The sequence below is a fragment of the Clytia hemisphaerica genome, unplaced genomic scaffold, assembly GCF_902728285.1.
Source record: "Clytia hemisphaerica strain Z4C2 unplaced genomic scaffold, Clytia hemisphaerica genome assembly, whole genome shotgun sequence".
Lineage (NCBI taxonomy): Eukaryota > Metazoa > Cnidaria > Hydrozoa > Leptothecata > Clytiidae > Clytia > Clytia hemisphaerica.
Window position 1 is genome coordinate 616,799 of NW_027103633.1, and position 16,329 is coordinate 633,127.

The window sequence follows — 16,329 nt, forward strand, 5'->3', positions numbered from 1 at the left end:
TCAAATGCATCTTTGGTTTTTTTTTTAATTCTTGATTACATTTAGTATCCGACGAGGTAAATAGCAAGAGAGGATTTTATTCTAATGAGACATTGGTAGAAAGAAATATCAAAAAAGAATTAAATCTGACACGATAAAAAAATGGTGTTATCCAAACTATGTACAAAATGTGTGAAAATTATCTTTACAAATCCCAAAGCATGTTTATCAAAGCTTTATCCAAGTGGTCCCTGAAATACAATGAAATAAATTGAATTACAAAGTGCTCAAGAAAATTCAAAGAAATTCGAGCCAAGAAACCACTACTGGCAAAAACTGGGATGGTTCCATGGAAAATATTACGTAATGAATATCATGAATAAAATAGTTTCAATTCCTTTTTTAACTAGAAACTTGTGTCGTCAGGGGGGGGGTACTATGTTAGTTTTTCTGACTGAAATGGACAGATAATTCAAACAAACTATCATTGATTAAGTCAGAGGCTTTTGTCTTTTGATTTTAATAACACACTTTTTGACCATTTCGGAAGTTTTGTCTTCACAAAAATCAAAAAGAGTAAAAAAAAGTTTCTCAATTAAAAAAAAAGTTTCTCAATTAAAAAAAAATATATTTGAAAAAAATCAAAATATTACAAAAGACTACTTTTTTTATTGAAAAAGGAGCAAAACTCTGTGAAAAAGTACCCAAATAGTACCCTGTACTTGCTAGAAGAGTGAAAAATACACACCCCCACCCCTAAAGTAGTAACGGGTACTAACTTTTTTGAAATGCAAAAATAGACACCACCACCCGGCTATGGGTTAGTACCCTGCCTTTGTACCCCCCCTGGTGTCGTTCAACCCTATTTCATCGAACACAACTTAATCCACCCTTGTATGCAGCCTATAGACGATGACTGATAGTGCCAAGCGCCAAGCTCCACACTTCTCAATCAATAACTCATTGATACACAAGTTGTGAATGTTTAGTTAACCTACCCAGAAATCAATGTTTCTTGCTCTTATTTCTCTTGACTGGGATTTCTTTGTCAGGTTTAGTTTCTTCTTTATTCATTATCGAGGTCTTTTTTGCTCTTCTTTCTCTTGGCTGGGATTTCTTTTTTCTTTTCTTCATCATCATTATTCTCCGCATCTTTCTTGACCTTTCGCTTTTTACCGGCAGCCGTCGTCTTTTCTGAGCTCTTCTCGTCCATTTCACTATATTAAATGATAAAACAGGTTAAAAAAAACTGAATAGACCGATTCGGCAAAATCCAGATAGGGACTACTAAAAACCAAATCTCAAGAAAACTGCCTGTCCCTTGACATAATTTTCATTGACGAAATAAAAACAAACAAAAACTATGCGCAGGTCGAAACGGGAATACTAAAAGCCTTAGAGCCAAAATATCGTCTCGTGGAAAATTATCCTCTAACTTTTGTCCTCACAAAAAATAATCAAATAACCAAAATCTGACTGCAAAATATTGTGCTATTTTTTCCATCCCCAATGAATTTTCTGATTTGAAAACAATGGAATACAAATCCCAGCAATAAAAAACATGCTCCGTCACATTCGAGGGTTTATAGTTATGCACGTTTGTGCATAAAAACCATAAAGAATGAATGAGCCAATCTCGAGAAAAGCTAATAACTGAGTAATTGGTAGTGATTGTGTGCTTATAAAAAAATGTTGAATTTGGCCCATTTTTCTATAAAAACACGTCTTTGTGCAACTCACTCACTCACTAACTAGGAGTTGATAGGAACTCCAGGTAGGTCCGCAAAAGACAAATGGCAAATTTTACAAAAAGTATACCTTTTCTCTTCATCTTCGTTTTCAGTCTCCTCATCATCAGTTCCCTCTCCATCTTCTTCTTCGTCCTCTTCACTGTCCTCTGCAAACAAACAAAATGAAAGAACAATTTTATACTATTCCTATTCATTATATGCACCCACTGCAATGTCTTCGACATCACACCATAGACCCAACAGCTGATTGGTTGTAGCTAACTATAGATTTTTGGTAAACATTCTTGAGGAATAAAAGTTTACTTCGTGTCAACCGAAAATTACGTGAAATTCTGTTATGCAAAAATACCACACATTCTGAAGATTCTTTTAAGTCCCTTGGAGAATGAAGGAATTTCGCCAAAATGAGTCCCAACGACTAAAGTCAGTTCCGTAAAAAACCGAATCGAACAGCACTGCAATGACTCCAGTTCTTGTCTACTTGGGGGTCGGGGATCATTATAAAGCTATTTCATCACGACTCTCTCAGCCTCTTTATAGGGAGCCAATATTTACTAAGGGAGTCGATATTTCCTAGGAAATCTCTACTCTAGGGGAGTCATTATTTTCTAGTTTATTCTTAACTGGGGAGGCCGACATTTACAAGGAGTTAAAATAATCCGCTACATCGGTTTCCCTTAGACTTTTTACTTTAGGACAAAAATAATTGAAGGAGGGGGTTCCTTTTGACTACAAAGATAGTGGTATTAAAAGGAAAAACAGCAGTTGATCCGCCAACAAAGTCACCAAAGAAACAGCTAGAAGAATGATTTTTTATAAATTAAAAACAAAAATGTCACCTTCTTCATCCTCTACTAAGAACAATCTCAACGGAGCATCTTCGCCAAACTGTTCCAACCATTTCTCCGGTCCTAGCTTCATTTCATCGTCAGTCAAAAGACATTCATCTAATATTTTTTGTATGGTTTGATATTTCAAAGTCATTCCGATGAAAACTAATTCTTGACGGCGATCACCGTATTCGTATTCTTCACCTTCTCGTTCGTCATATCTTTCAGAACTCTTTCTTCTCCTTCTTCCCCTTCCCACTGGTCACGACAATCAACCATCCAATTCCCTTCTGCTTCTACCCTATTATAGAATGAAAAACAGAATAAAATCTTTTGTTTGAACCGAAAACACCTACCTAGCTTTTGAGCGTACTGGGTTGTTGGAGATGACCAGGAAGAACAGACGTCAAAATGTCTGAAGTCGTTACACTCATAGAAAAGAATTTCCTTGTAAATTTATCAGAAACAAAAAAATTCTGATAATTCCTCTGATAGGTGTATTTGTTCGTTCTATATTTGCTAACTTGAACTTTTCTAATTGGGAGGGGCCTAACGAAATTTATTGATAAATTTTGAAATATTTATCCAATTGACTTGAGATCTTGCAAGTGGGCAACAAATATGAATATGAATTAGCATCTTTAATGAAAATTTCGTAACCACCACCTGATGACGTCATCATTTATTGAAAATAGCAAAAATAGGACCCCCTCTAGCTTTTTCTCACTTTAAACTTTTTTTGCCACCTGTTGGTATGGTGTATTTTACAGAGTGGCCCAAAATTACCCTTTTTTGCCTAAACAGCCCTAGGATACTGTATCTAGTGAGTGGAAAATGCCATTGAAATTTTGACAAGTGTTAGGTATTAATGATACAAGCTTGCACCCAAAACTTTAGCAAAATCGGGTGAGTGGTTATGCCGAAAGTGATCATTTTAGGTAAAAAACCGACCGGTCTGTAAAATACCACACTGTCTTAGATGGTCAATATCTATCACTGGTGAAAATTTCAAGTCAAAAGCTCCTGCAGTTCATGAGTTCCCGCAAGTGGTCAGCATGTATTTTACAGACCAGTCTGCAAATTCCCTAATACTCATGGAAACGAACTTTTCCTGTTAATAGTCTCTATTATTTGACAAATCAGCCTTTATGAACAAATTTCCGTCAAATCGAACAAGTCAATCAGTCAATACATGATTTTGGTCAAGTTTGGTCTGTTCTGTAAAATACTAACTAGAAAGGTGGCCGAACCAAAATTTTGCAAATCATCTTCAATTATCCATATCTACCACTGGTCAAAGTTTCAAGGTCATAGCACTTGTCAATCTTGAGATTTAAAGGCCCCCTGGAGCCCCTCCCCAAGATTCAAAGTAAAGATTCATGGTTCTTAATAATATTATGAAAATATTTAAGAGAATTGATGAACTTACCTCACAACATTTCCAGCTTGTTGAAAACCACCCAAGATTTCATGGGAAGTTGCAAGCCACATGAAGCCTTTGGCACGTAATAGTTCACCAATTTTTTTAACTCTACGTTTTTGTTTATTTGCTGCTTTCTTTTGCAACTCATCCAACTCATTTTCTTCTTCTTCGTATCTCATGATGAAGAACGGTTCGAAAAATAATCCACAAAGTCGTCCTGAATGAAATGGCCTTCTTGACCGATAAACAAAGGAAGTGATCCCAAAGCGTTCTTCGTGCCTGGTTAGTTGTTTCTGACCAGCAATTTTGTCCACCACTCCAAGAAATAGTTGTGATTTTCCGGAATCAATAATTTGCTTGTTCTCAGCCTTTTTACTTTTACAACATTTCTTTTTACCCGATTCAACAGATTTAACGCAACATTCTGGTTCAACCTCATTCGATTCTGCTTTAATTCTAAAAAAATATGTAAAATGTCCAAAAAACTCCAATCTAAAACCTGACGACCTCTCCAAAATAAAAGCGAGTCTCAATCGCAAAAGGGAAAAGTTTTCACAATACTCATTCGAAAGATCAGCAAAATTTTCTAGTGAAATCAGATCCTATTGGGAAATTAGGGACAGTTCTAAGATTGGGAATTTCAATACGTCTTCTCAAAATAATTGGTCAGCCTAAGCTGAGCATTCAAATAGGTAAAATTTTCCAGTTCCACCATAAGACGGCAAAAAAAAAATCCGATTTTCCGATCCGATTTCTAAACTTTCTTCCGATCGGGTTAACTTTTTGGGTACTTTTAGCGTGCGTTGTTTTTACAGATCATAATGTAGTTTCAAGATGGCGGCTCAAGCGATAGTCAGATGGATGGAGAGAGTTATATCGGATCACCCAAAGTTACCTTCATTTTTTTATTTTTCATTTTTTTATTTTTTTATCCACGGATCGCTGATAGTCACCTTTCCGGGGGTTTTGTTGTTTGGAATTGATTAACTAACAGTTAGGTAGGGTCAGGGTTGCTAGTAACGGCTTGTCACTGTGCCGGGTGCATACTCGGCGCCTTGTGGTGGTGGTTCGAATCCCACTCGGTGTGAAAATTAGGTTGGTCGAAATTGATGGACAAATGATTGACAGGTATGAAAACTCAGTCAGAAATGAGAAACTAAGTCTCAGAACCTCAGAAACTCAGACAGTCAGAGAAGAGAGAGACAGGATCAGAGATAAGAAAATAAAAAAAAAACATGAGGGTACTTTGGGTGATCCGATGTAACTCTTTCCCAGATGGATTCCTAGTCAGGTCAGTGTTGTACCAAAGTATTTCCAGTGTAAATCTGTTGCAACTTCAATTTCTGTCATTTATTTAACTCGGCAAATCAAACACGTGATTTTCATCAAGGGGATTCTTTTTCTACATCCTTTAAAGGTTTAAAGCCGTTTGCTCAAGTTTTTGTTTATGTTGAATTTTCTGATACTTTTTATTGCTGCTTTTTTTTATTAGTTTTTGCAATAAAAACATATTTTTCTTGTTTGCCTCTAGAGGGGGGTTGATGGTGTTGTAATGTTATTGGAATTGATAAAGTTTACAAAAGTACAGCTATATACTGTATAAATTTTATATAAAGACTGGATGCAATCGTGCTTTTTTGGACTTGGACGTGTTTGTGATAAAGGCGAATTGCAAAAAACTGTTTGGTTCCCGTCATTTCTACTTTAAAAAGTGGGAGTCGTTTGGCCGGTCGGTCGAAAATATTCTTCTGTTGAGAAGCAGCTATACATCTCGTTAAAAGGGAATTCGTGTGGACTGATCCGAATTTTAAAATTGAGAAACTGGTGTTTTCGGTTTACGCTCCATTAGCATGCGGCTCTTTACTTCGATTTGAAAACTTGTAAACACAGAGCGTGCAGAGGTCGACAGTGGAAGTCCAGCAAAGCAGCGGAAAAGCTTTCCGACTTTCCAGCTCTACCTGCTGACCGTAATTCAGATGATGGGAACCAAATGATGACATCACTTCTCCTATTATTGGACTTGCAAAATTATGACAAATGGTCTTTGGAATTTGATCATTTATATTAATATTAATATATACAGTTCTTGTTGAAATTGATCAGGAATTTTTCACGCAGAGTTCCGGACGCAGAGTGTTTTTCTAGCCTTTTCTAACCTTGGGCACATTTGATTTGAATGATGGAATGGAATATGGCGGATAACAGTTTATAGATATCTCTTATCAGACTTGCAGAAAGCGGGCTGCAGTCAAGTTACACAACATGCACACTCTCGTCACAACTTGCACAGCCATAACAAACAGATCAATCTGGTCTTCATTTAACATTGTTTTATAGTTTAAAAAACACTGCCAGTGCTTGGCACAGAAGAGAGGACTCCCAGTTGAAATTAACTGCTACACCGCTGCCCTGTTGAATTTATTTATTATGGTTGTGTGTTTATTCCGTCAAGGCGATAAATCATTCCCCCAAATTCATAGACCAATCAAAAGCGAGTTTAAAGCAAAACGGGGGAAAAATGAGCTTCCCCGCATAGTTATGAATTTTAAGTTTTGCTTTCGATTATCATTTGCGACCAGCAAGGTCTTCAAGATGGTTGTGTGCATGTTGTGTAACTTGACGGTACTAAACTACAAAATTTATTTACCCAGACTGGAGGGGCCATCCATATAGTACGTACACAGTGAAGGGAGGAGAGGGGGTTTAGCAAAAGCGTACATCTATTGTTTAAACAAAGTAATTTCTATTGTTCTCTGCGTACAAGGGGGAGGGGGTGTCAAATATTTGGAAAATCTTTGCGTACGTACTATATGGACAATGCTAAAAAGAAGTATACTTTGAGCTTCTCGTGGGGGGGGGGGTGGAAGAGCTTTCAGGCTTGTTTTACATAATTTTAAATCAAGTTATCAAATGTTTCACATTTTGTACATTATTCAACATATTTAGTCTACTCTGTTTCAGTGCATGTCTTACATCTGTTAACCCACTTATTAAAGCTATCTAGCTTAGCTCTATTGGCTGACCTTCCAGCCTCGGCTGGTTTATTGTGTTTAGTTCTAAAAGTAAAATATTCTTCTTCAAAAAAGTTTTACAATACCCAAACACATTAATACTATAAGATGGTAGTGTTACGAGTTTGAGAAATTCTCGTTCAAAATGGTAAGATCTTGCCTCCTTCTTCATAAGAGATGCTTCCCTGATGCTAAGATATAAAAGATAAGAGATATGTTACCTGGTTGCAGAGCACATCACTGAGTCTTCATCCATCTCCACTTTGTTGTACAAATTTGTATTTAATATCTCCTTGACATCTACTTTACTTTGAAGTGAAGAGGGCACCTTCGCTCTTGGATTTAAAATTTTAATTCGGTCTAGAATATCAGCTCTTTGCTTATCATTTATGAGATCTTGTTTATTGAGGATGACAACATTGGAATACTCCACTTGTTCCATCAAAAGTTCTGAAATCGTTCCTAAAATTGAAAGATGGTATATTATTCTATCTACATGGCCAAGACACAAAATTCCAAATTCAAAAATTAAGTTTGCAAAAAACATAGCTCTTTATTATTACACCAACCATCGTCCCCCCCCACCTTGACTGCCATTGCAAGTATGCTACTCGCATAGATACGTTAATAAGATATCTGTGGCATAAATCAGTGAAACCTACCAACCATGTCCCCTTCCTCGTACATTTTCATGCTTTCAAGATTATTGTAAAATTCAGCTGCATCAATAACAGTAACACATGTATCAAGCCTTGCAACTTCACCCAGCTCTGGTCCTTCTGGATGTTCCTCTTCATGGTCATGCTCATCTTCACAAAGATCAAAAAGTGGAGCGATTTGGGCTGGTTCCGAAACTCCTGATGCCTCGATCAACATGTAATCAAATATATTCTTTTGTGCCAAAGAGACAATTTGATCCACAAGGTCATTTTGAAGAGTGCAGCAAAAACAACCATTTTGCATTGCAATGACTTCGTCACTTTGAACAAGGGCTGACTGATCGATCAAACTTTTGTCGATATTCAGAGTTGCCATATCATTGACGATAACAGCACATCTAAAGCCCTCTTCATTGTGTTTGGTTTCCAAGATGTGCTTAAGAAGGGTTGTTTTACCCGCTCCCAGAAAGCCACAGAGCAATGAAACGGGTAAAAGATCTTTTGGATCCGGCTGCTTCTATAGTTGAAATATGGTATATAATTGGATAAGACTCTCATGATCCTATTGCTAAAAATAATTTTTAAATAATATGTTATCCAGTGCTTTCATTGCATTGTTTTATCTTGTGATAATTATTTGACAGGAAAACTTTTGGGTGAATTGGGCTAGCGTTTATCTATTTGTCTAGTACAATCGGCGCCAAAATATATTGACACTTTTGGGTATTTCAACGTTTTCAGAATTTAAAGATCGAGCGAGAATTGCAGTTTCAGTACTTCCACTTTGTTTCATTGGATTTGTCGATTTGGGAGGGATTAAGTGGCTTCCAGGCTATATTCTCAGCCTTATTGGAACATTTTTGAGCTTTTAGATCCTGAGATCCTAAGGTCCTAACTCTTAAGTCTCATGTTAAAATTCAGAGTTAAAACTCTACTTTCAAATCGTACTTTAAAGCACTTAAAAAATTACTTGCGGTTTTCAAATTTGGGGGAATTCCCCTTTTGTGCCAAATATTACGGTGGGGATTGTAGATGGATAATAAAAAATAAAGTAAAAAACAAAAGCAGTTTATAAACGAACCTTGGTAATTTTGGCAACCTCCTTGACATCATCTTTTAATGCAGCTTTGACATTCTTTTGATCAACTTCTACACCCATGTTTGATAAAGCACAATTGTTTTTCTTTGCTATTTTTAAATCTCTTTATTTTTTTATCCTAAGAAATATGTAAACAAACAGGTGAATACAGTTGTGAATGCTTGTTTAAAATGCATTGTTGAAGAAAATAAAATCAAGAAAATAAGATGTAACAGGATCTAACAAAGTAAATTGCCATCCATCAATAGATTCATAATCCAAATCAATGCCAAATTTTGTGAATTTTCTTCTTCTTCAGATTTTGGTCAATTTCAGTTCAGTATAACAAACCCATCAGACATTTTTCTTTCTTTTTTGTATTACTACACATAATCTATTGACTAATCTCATTGACTCTAAAAAAACTATAAACCAAAATAAATATATTTAGATAGAAAATCAATGCCAAATTATACTTATAAATAAAGCTGGTCAAATATAAAACTTTTTTAACGAATCCTTCATTCAAATCAATTCTAGTAAGTATTATGAAAGTTTCCAAGTCATATGTTATGACCAAATGTCTATTCAATTCATTATTAACCTTTTCAGTTTCATTCAATATTTAACAACTGTCGAACGTGCTAACCGCACTGGCTCAACTTCAGTATCTTTGAAATCATTCCATTCGTAGGCCCAATTGTAAACTTAATGGCTTAAGGAAAATTTTAGCATTTCTTAAATAGGTTTTAGCCTCGTTTAGGCTAAAGACTTGTCCCCAGGCCCCAAAAATGATAATTTTTGAAAAATAAAAAAATCATCTTAAAATATTTTCCAAAGAAACAAGGGTGCCAAATTTCAGCCAAATCCGACCATATTTGAAGTCTCCAGCCTGCCCCAAAGTTTTAGCCTTGTTTTGGCGAAGTATCGTGACCACGCCCTTAAAATTGAAAAATTTCAAAAAATAAAAAACATCCCCAGGTATTCACTCAAGGAACAAGTGAGCAAAATTTCAGCCAAATCCGACCATATTTTAAGTCTCCAACCTGCCCCAAGGTTTTAGCCTCGTTTTGGCGAAATATTGTGACCACCCCCTTAAAAATAAATCCGACAATTTTTGAAGTCTCCAGGCTGCCCCAAAGTTTTAGCCTCGTTTTGGAGAAATATTGTGACCACGCCCTTAAAATTGAAAAATTTCTAAAAATGAAAAAAATACCCCCAGGGATTCACCCAAGGATCAAGTGTGCAAAGTTTAACAGCCAAATCTGACCATTTTTGAAGTCTCCAGCCTACCCTAAAGTTTTAGCCTCGTTTTGAAGAAATATTGTGACCACGCCCTTAAAATTGAAAAATTTCTAAAAATGAAAAAAATACCCCCAGGGATTCACCCAAGGATCAAGGTGCAAAATTTCAGCCAAATCAGATCATTTTTAAAGTCTCCAGCCTGCCTTAAAGTTTTTGTGACAGACATTATCAGATTGTAGCTCAACTGAAGTTGAGAATAGTCTATAAGGTATCAAAAGATCATATACGAGATTGCAGAAAATCCAAGCGCACCCAGTAATCATTGTAACTATAATTATAAGAAAGACAAAATCTCAAGGAGCACTTTTTATCTTTCTTCATTCCCATTAACAGAATCTTCATCTTCATAATCCTCATCATTGCCGTCATCAAAATCTAAAGTCAATTTGATTCGATCATCACTTTCCATAGTCCTCAACCATCCATCAGGCCCTAACTTCATTTCTTCGTCATCCAGCAAGCACATGTCAAGAAGGTTTTGAATGACAGTGTGCTTTAGATTCATTCCAATGAAAACCAGTTCCTGTCGATGATCACCATACTGATATTCTTCTCCATTTTCTTGGGTCATGTCTTTGATAACAAGATCTTCAGCCTTCGTTCCTTCCCATAAATCACGAATGTCACACATCCATGGTCCTTCTGCTTCAACTCTAAATCAATATGTAATATAATGATTCTAATTTAGTCACCACAATATATTTTGAATTTCATATAATTTCAAATAACTAAATTATGTAACAGTATGTGACATTTTTACAAAATGCATATTAGGCGAGACCAATTAAATTTGTTGTTCTACGGGCAGATCGTTAGCACAATATGAGTCGGTCGGTCGGTTAAATAAAAATAATATTTTCATTAATCAAGGAAGACTTTAAGTAATATTTTCAAATAATCTTGATCGAAAATTCATCATTCATCTTTGATGGAGTTTGTAATAAAATCTTTTGTGCATAGAATTCATGATACTAGATTCTTTTTCAACTTTTTTTTTTTAAGTGTAAATTTTTTCAATGACTACTTATAATTGGAAATTTGTGGCACAGGAAATACTGGGTTGGTCGCGCCCGTAGAACAACAAATTAAATTGGTCTTGCCTTAGTTAACCTTGTTAAGTTCAAAAAGAATTTATCCAGACTTGCCTAATAACATTTCCAGCTTGTTGAAATCCACCCAGCAAATCATGGGATGTTGCAATCCAAAGGAAGCCTTTGGCACGTAGCAGTTCTCCTATTGTTTTTGTACGAAGTCTTTGTTTATCAGCAGCCAGCTTTTGAAGTTGACCAAGTTCACTATCTTCTTCTTCATGTCGCATAATGAAGAAGGGTTCAAAAAACAAATCCATTAATTTTCCTGGATGAAATGGTCTTCTTGAACGATATATGAAAGAAGTGATCCCAAAACGTTCTTCATGTCTTGTCAATTGCTTTTGACCAGCAACTTTTTCTATAACTCCAAGAAGCAATTCTGATTTTCCAGAGTCAATAACGTTTTTATTTTTACAGCATTTTATTTTACCAGATTCTACAGAAATGATGCAACATTCTGGAACAGCTTCAGGTTCTGATTCTGCTTCAACCCTGCAAATAAAATATACCAATTATTGAAAAATAGGCAGAATTTAAGGACATGTTTTTTTCACTAGTATAAAATACTGCTTCTTCCTTATCAGAAAGCGAGAGACGCTGTGATATGCATGAAAAACATCTACTATGAAGAGTAGGATTTTATTTATATAATAAATTACCTTTTTGTTAAATTTTGAGGGGATTTTCTCTCAAACTGAATTTAAACCCCCTCAAAATTGATTCATTTAAAGTATTTGAGGCTAAACAATTGGGAGTGACGAATACCTTGTAGCTGCACACATAATTGAATCTTCGTCCATATCAGCTTTATTATACAAATTGGTGTTTAGAATTTCTCTGACGTCAATTTTACTTTGAAAGGATGTCAAGACTTTAGCCTTTGGATTCAAAAGAGAGATCCTGTCAAGAATATCACCTTGCTGTTGTTGGCTGACCAAATCTTGTTTATTGAGAATAACAACATTGGAATATTCCACTTGTTCCATCAACAACTCTGATATAGTTCCTGAATTTAAAGAGATATTTCTCAAAGTGAGAATTACAATTGATAAATGGTAGATGGTAATTTATAAATTTGAAATGAGAAATGATTTTTTATATAATTTATCAAATTATAAAAGACAGTGAAGCACCAGAATGGAATTCTTTTAATTATCAAAAAATGGTGTCTGATAATTCTTTCATTTAACAATGGACTCTTACCTGTCATTTCACCTTCCTCATAAATTTTCATGCTTTCAAGATTATTGTAAAATTCAGCTGCATCAATAACAGTAACACATGTATCAAGCCTTGCAACTTCACCGAGTTCTGGTCCTTCTGGGTGTTCCTCTTCATGGTCATGCTCATCTTCACAAAGATCGAAAAGTGGAGCAATTTGTGCAGGTTCAGAAACTCCTGATGCTTCAATCAACATGTAATTAAATATATTCTTTGATGCCAAAGACACAATCTGATCCACAAGATCACTTTGGAGAGTACAACAAAAGCAACCATTTTGCATTGCAATGACTTCATCACTTTGAACTAGGGCTGACTGATCAATCAAACTTTTGTCAATATTTAGAGCAGCCATATCATTGACAATAACAGCACATTTAAAACCTTCTTCTGCATGTTTAGATTCCAAGATATGCTTAATGAGGGTTGTTTTACCTGCTCCCAAAAAGCCACAGAGCAAAGAAACTGGTAACAAATCCTATGAACATAAGTTACAATTTATTACAAACTGTATCTTTCGTTTAGAAGTTGAAACTTAAACAATATTTAACGCATTCAGCAGGACATAAAAACAAGAAAAACGGTGGTTGCCCTGAAGTGCACACCTCCATTTTTATATTATCCAGCTTTGTATAATAAACTATACAAATAACAAATTGATACATGCAAGCTCACTTACCCTCCTTTCAGCATCAATTGGTTGTTCCATTTTTTTTGTCAGTTTTCTTGTTATCAAAAAAAATAAATTAAAATCATGGACCAAATCAAATACAAGAGCCTTAAACTCACACCAAAGGGACAAGTGACATAACACTAAAACATAAACAATAAAAGAAAATTGCATAAGTAGGGGAACAAAACAACAGGTGAAATGGAGACACCCAAACCTGAGGGGTACCAGAGTCAGGTTCAGATCCATGGATAAGTTCTCCTTGTTACTTGCAAGTGATTCACAGTCTCTATTCAGGAGAAAATAATGCTGAAAACATTACCTTAAGGTCAGTCAAGAAGAAACCCTATGTTTTCATGTTGATAAAAATACCTACGCATGTTAGCTCATACCATATTTCAGACGATTATTATATATTCCCAAAAAGTTAAGTTATCTTATATTCAAAAATACACCCACCCTTTTGATTTTGATTTTATATTGCAGTGAATGGGTAACAAAATATTTGGTGCTTTCATTGAGTGTTCAAAATAAAGCATTGCAGAAGTTTCAGGTAGGAAATTGTCAGTTTTCTTCCATTTCTTCATGTTCACCAATCCAAGGTTAGTATCAGCAAATAATAATACTCCTTTGGGCAAATAGGACAGTATATTATATAACTAAGTACTCCACACTTCAGTGGATGCAAGTTAAACCTTCAGGAAATTAGATATTTCCTATAAATAAGTTTGTTCGAATTGGCATGCTAATATTCTCTTGAGCATGAATGTGATAACGCTGTGCATAGGCGAAGCGAGATACCCTGCAAAATTTATGAGGGAGTGCAGACGTTTATGACAAATTCATTATCTTTTGATAAAACAAAGACAATAATTAAAGTGTCGTAAAAACCGCTCTCATCCATAAATTTTGCAGGGTATATCGCTACGCCTATGCTGTGAATCTTCCCTTGCGACGCCCTCAGGTAAATTAGTACATGTCTAAATTCCATCAAAAGAGGTGTATTGCAATGAAGAAAATGAAAAGTGATGTTACTTAAAATTAACTTTTGCCTTTTTTGAGATTTTGGCTAAAGGCCTGTTTTTTTTCATTTGTGATGACGTCATAAAACAAACAAAAACTTAATATCTTAAGAACTTGTTAACTAAACTTTATGAAATTTTCACCAAAAATAACCATTAGCACAGAAATTGTTTCAATTTAAAATATTTTTAAAAATTTTGATGACTTCAGCAGAAATCGCAAAAGTTCAATTTTCTGCTATTTTTGCTGACGTCATCAAAAAAATAAAATATTTTTGCAATCAGAATACTCCTTGTGGTAATGTCTATCATTGGTAAAAACTTCTTGAAATTTAATTGACTAGTTCTTGAGCTATTAAATTTTTTTGTTTTATGACGTCATCACAAATGGCCTGAAAAACAGCTTTTTAGCCAAAATCAAGGCAAAATTTAAATCTAAGTAACAGAGATTTTCATTTTCTACATCGCAATACGTTTCTTTTGATGTATGATTCATCATACTAAGAGGGGTGGAACTACTTTCAAAAAATTACTGAAAATTTGGACATGCATAAATTTACTTGAGTCCTATAAAGTATTAGGGTTTTACCCTAAGGAAGAAATTTTCGCGGTTCACAGCTCAAAATTCGGAAGTTTGGCGAAATTTAATTTCACGGTTTAGAGGATTTTTTGTTTAAAATATGGCCTATTTTGCCCTAAAAAGACCAATTTTAAAGGTGATTTTTTAAATCAGGAGAATAATTGTTTTTTGCAAAATTAAATTTAGCGGATTTGTCAAAAAACTGTGAAGTTAAATTCTGCAAAAATTTGTTCCCTTAAGGTATTTAAATAGGGAGCTGATAATTTCTGGCCAGATAATGGCTAGAGTAAGCTAATATGCGGAACTGAGACAATAGGTTGTCACAGTCTCTCAAACGACTATTTCAGGCTATACACAGATTAAATTACAGGCTATTAGACAAAGGAAAACTTGAGTAAAAAGATTCATTGAAAAGAAACATTGAGGTCCAAGTATCGATCCCTGAGGAACGCTGTATTCAACAGAGGATTCGGTCGATGTAACTCCATTCACTTTGGTGATTTGCGATCCTTCTTTGAGGTAGCTCATCATGAATTCGAGGAAATCCCCCGACACCCCACATGCAGAGAGTTTATTCAATAGCACTTCATGAGACACACTGTCAAAAGCCTTCTTAAAGTCAATCATAAGTATTCCTACAACCTTTTTGTCATCTAAGGCTTTATACCATGTTTCAGTCAAGTATAATAGTAGATCTTCAGTTGATCTAGCTGCTCTAAAACCCCATTGGTGTTCATTTAACAAATTAAATGTGACAAGATGATCATTTAGCTGAGAGCAGATAAATTTCTCAACTACTTTGCTTGGTATGCTGAGTAAAGAAACAGGTCTATAGTTTGAACAATCCCTTTTGAGCCCTTTTTGAATACACATGAGACTCTAGCTATTTTCCAGTTGGTAGGAAATTTCCCAGTTTGAACACTTTGTTTCAAAACTTGAAACAGACCCGTAGTTGACGCTGATTCGTTAATTTTTAAATCTTCAGCAGTAATCATATCAAGCCCACACGCTTTTCCAATGTTGACAGCTTTAGTAAAGGATTTTTCAAATAATTCGAAATCAAGCTTCACATCGGAGAGGGTTGGGGTAACTTTGTATATTTGCTTATGTGATGCAGTAGTGTGATCCTCTCCAATATCAAGAGCTAATTTCTTACCAACATTTGCGAAGAAGCTGTTCATGAGTTCCGCTTTTTCTTTGTCGTCAGTTATGATTATGCATGGCTATATATCATTGTTTTTATGGCTGGACTACATAATTATTCAACAGGACGTCCTCTTTGAAAAAAGGTCTATTTGTATATACTGGACAAACTACGACTTACCACTGACCACTATTTCTAGGTAAGCTGATTTAAGTAAAGGAAATAATGTCAAAGCATTCAACTCGTGAAACAAGAGACGAACAGTTGATTTGGATGAAACCACAGAGAGGTACGGTACAGACTGAGCAGACTGAAAAATGTGTGAAGCTATGGTGGAAGAGAGTTTGAAATAAAGTCTTACCATCATACCAGCTTGGTGCATAGTTTTGAGCAGGATGAAGCTTTCTCTCTCTCTCTGTTATTCATACCAATATTAGATCTTATAATAAAAATTTCTCAGAATTTGAGGCTATACTTAAAAATTTTCCGAGAGAGTTTGATATTATAGGATTGTCAGAAACATGGGACACACTTGAGAAACCTGCCAAAGTACAGTCAATTCCTG

General features: G+C 35.2%; 2 protein-coding genes across 4 annotated transcripts; both read right to left on the reverse strand.

The window, feature by feature from the left end:
- Nucleotides 1-57: 57 nt before the first annotated feature.
- Nucleotides 58-8,870, reverse strand: LOC136802638 (zinc chaperone P47K-like). 3 transcript variants are annotated; one of them, XM_067059390.1, is made up of 8 exons: nucleotides 8,735-8,870; nucleotides 7,657-8,167; nucleotides 7,216-7,456; nucleotides 3,990-4,439; nucleotides 2,570-2,861; nucleotides 1,798-1,876; nucleotides 978-1,196; nucleotides 58-230 (listed from the first exon to the last, which is right to left on the reverse strand). In XM_067059390.1, exons 1-5 carry the CDS (start codon nucleotides 8,810-8,812, stop codon nucleotides 2,726-2,728), a joined length of 1,416 nt encoding a protein of 471 aa, XP_066915491.1. In that variant the 5' UTR covers nucleotides 8,813-8,870; the 3' UTR covers nucleotides 58-230; nucleotides 978-1,196; nucleotides 1,798-1,876; nucleotides 2,570-2,725. The 3 variants fall into 3 exon arrangements, with proteins under 3 accessions (XP_066915491.1, XP_066915490.1, XP_066915492.1); XM_067059389.1 differs by having other exon boundaries at nucleotides 7,657-8,170; XM_067059391.1 differs by having other exon boundaries at nucleotides 7,657-8,221.
- A 1,459-nt stretch (nucleotides 8,871-10,329) lies between these two features.
- LOC136802639 (zinc chaperone P47K-like) lies at nucleotides 10,330-13,343 on the reverse strand. The gene is made up of 5 exons (XM_067059392.1): nucleotides 13,028-13,343; nucleotides 12,331-12,826; nucleotides 11,893-12,133; nucleotides 11,182-11,619; nucleotides 10,330-10,689 (listed from the first exon to the last, which is right to left on the reverse strand). The coding sequence occupies exons 1-5, from the start codon at nucleotides 13,265-13,267 to the stop codon at nucleotides 10,344-10,346; spliced, it is 1,761 nt and encodes a 586-aa protein (XP_066915493.1). The 5' UTR covers nucleotides 13,268-13,343; the 3' UTR covers nucleotides 10,330-10,343.
- Between the last annotated feature and the right edge of the window lie 2,986 nt (nucleotides 13,344-16,329).